This window comes from Myotis davidii, unplaced genomic scaffold (assembly GCF_000327345.1).
Source record: "Myotis davidii unplaced genomic scaffold, ASM32734v1 scaffold488, whole genome shotgun sequence".
Taxonomy (NCBI): domain Eukaryota; kingdom Metazoa; phylum Chordata; class Mammalia; order Chiroptera; family Vespertilionidae; genus Myotis; species Myotis davidii.
Genome location: NW_006300365.1, coordinates 1,142,037 through 1,144,927, shown reverse-complemented (window position 1 = coordinate 1,144,927; position 2,891 = coordinate 1,142,037). Strand labels below are relative to the sequence as shown.

General features: G+C 38.6%; 1 protein-coding gene across 1 annotated transcript in view; it reads right to left on the bottom strand.

Annotated features, from left to right (window-relative positions):
* DIAPH3 (diaphanous related formin 3) overlaps positions 1-2,891 on the bottom strand; it is a 522,899-nt gene that overhangs the window by 281,448 nt on the left and 238,560 nt on the right. Inside the window, exon 17 of the mRNA XM_015572462.1 lies at positions 2,162-2,257. Coding sequence (XP_015427948.1) covers positions 2,162-2,257 — 96 coding nt within the window. The remainder of the gene's footprint in view (positions 1-2,161; positions 2,258-2,891) is intronic.

Sequence of the window (2,891 nt, the reverse complement as noted above, 5' to 3'; positions counted from 1 at the left end):
CTAACCGCCCACAGCCCCTCCCCCCACCAGCTCCACCCCCTATTGGCCCCCATCAGGGTGGGCCAGCCGGACCCCACCTGTGCATAAATTCATGCAACATGCCTCTAGTATGTAAATAATACTAAAGAACCCTGTTCAATAAGTCACATATTCTCCTTCAAGATGAATATGTAAGCTAATTTATCGTAACTGACCCGTCTAAAAAGCACTCCATTCAATATTTCTTCAGGACCCTTAATGAGGCTATTTATAGAGTCAAGACCAGGAATTTTTAATGCAGGTCAGTTTTTAAGAAAATAACCATCTCTTTCATTTCACAGAACACAAAACTTTTTGACATTATCCAAATTAATAATGCTTTAAACTTAGACGATGTTCCTTTAAGGGGAGAAATTCTGTGAAATGTCTGTATTATGTAATAATCACCAAACCTGTAGTGGTCTAAGCACAAAACAAAAACAATAAATGATTTCTAAGTAAGACTACATGTCTATCACACACATCTGAAAGACAGGGCTCTCTAACTTATGATCCTCCTATCAGGATGATGGACTACATTCTGACTGCATTCTGGGTGAAACAAAAGACTAGAGTTTCTCCCATCAGCAATTAAAAAAAAGTCACCTCATCTCCACTTGCACTATCATTGGCGCAAGCCAAGTCAATGGTCTACACCTAACTTGAAAGAGGAAGGCATGAGCACTCAACTTGTGGCCAGAAATAAAAAAACAATGTATTACCAAGCATTAATGTCTGTGCACCAGTACAGGGATCTCAGCAGCCTACACTGCAGAAGGGGGATAGCCCTGCATCACAGAGACTATGAAAGGAAGGGGGTTCCAGAACTTTTACAAAAGAAATCCCAATTCTGCCTTTTGCACACATAGCTTTACCTCCCTCTTTAATACAGAGCATGGATCTTTATACTCTCAACAACAAAAAAAAGTATTCATACTTGCTAAAAGCTTACCTGAGATATACAATAACTGAAAGGCAGGCTAAAAGCCACGTTAATTGTTCATGCCTCTTCTCATTATATCCCACCTGCACCATCAGAAAATATTATATACAGGTATTATCTCAGTTCCAAGCAGAATTATATTTGATGCATATAAAGCATCAGTTAGAAATGAGATAGAAGCAAAACTATTTGCCCTCTTCTCCAACAGTAATGTGGTCAGGAAGACAATTCAATACTTAGTACTTAGTTCCCTATACTAGTAATTAAATCTAAAATATTTCCAGTCAATACCTTTGAGGAAAGGCTTTGAACTGTTCAGATGGAATAATGAAATTTATTTTACTCATCATTCCTATTTACATTAATATTCCAACCTCCTTTGTGTGTGATCAAGTACTACAAATAATACTCAGATGTTTAAAAGAAATAATCCACCACAAAATTTAGTTCAAAATTTGTCATCACTTACTTCCTTAATTATTTAAATACTTAAAAAAGAGAATTTGCCCTAGCCAGTTTGGCTCAGTGGATAGAGCAGCCATGGGCAAACTACAGCCCACGGGCCGGATCCAGCCCGTTTGAAATGAATAAAACTATTGAAAAAAAAGACCGTACCCTTTTATGTAATGATGTTTACTTTGAATTTATATTAGTTCACACAAACACTCCATCCATGCTTTTGTTCCGGCTCTCCGTTCCAATTTAAGAACCCATTGTGGCCCTCGAGTCAAAAAGTTTGCCCACCCCTGGGATAGAGCCCCGGCCTATGGATGAAGGGCTCTGGGTTCTATTCCTGACAAGGGCACATGCCAGGAGTTGTGGGCTCAATCTCCAGTAGAGGGCATGAAAGAGGCAGCCAATCAATGTTTCTCTCTCATCATTAATGTTTCTATCTCTCTCTCCTTTCCTCTCTGAAATCAATAAAAACATATTTTTTTTAAAAAAAAGATAATTTAAAGGGTATTTTTTTCAGTTATGGGAGATATACTTTCATTCTAAACAATTTTCTTAGTTTTCTTTCTTAATATGCATTAATCTTTTAAAGAATTTAAACCATAAATTACCTAAAGTTATCTCTGAATTTATTATGCAAATTATTAAAAAATAACATGAAAATAAGTTATAAAGTAAATGAAATAATCTAAAGGAACCACCTCTAGTACTTTTACTAATTTAATTGTATTAAAATCTTCTACTTACAAAGGTTCTGGGCAACTTTAGAATCAAGAAATTTAAGTTCTTTAATTTTTTTTTTAAGAACTTTCTTCTCTTCAAAATCCTCCTCTTCTCTTCTCTCTGCAAAATCAAGGACAGATCCACATTAGGGACAGAAAGGCATTCAACTGCTAAAGGGCAGGATGGGAATTTTCTATTATGAAATAATCTAAAAAAAGATGACATTTTTAAATCACATAGTTATAAAAATAATTAATAGATATCCCAAGACCTAAACTATTTCTGATAGGCACAAGTGGCTCTTATGCTAGAAAAACAAAGAGTATTTAAAGGTCTAACAGGAATAAGAAAAATAAAGCTAATGTACACTATGGAAACTAATACCACTGAATGTTAGCTCATTTGAACAAGTATACAAGACACAATTATAAAATATACTAGGGGCATGGTGCACGAAATTCGTGCACTGGGTGGGGGGGTAAGGGGGAGTGTCCCTCAGCCCAGCCTGCCACCTCTTACATACTGGGAGCCCTCAGGCACCCACATCAATCACCCTCCAATCGCAGGATCGGCCCCTTGCCCAGGCCTGACACCTCTGACAGAGGCGACAGGCCTGGGCAGGGGACCCTCATTTCTCCCCATCACTGGTTCTGCCCCCAGCCCAGGCCTGATGCCTCTGGCCCAGGCATCAGGCCTGGGCAGGGGACCCCCATCACCCTCTGATTGCTGGGTCTGCCCCTTGGCCCAGGCTGAT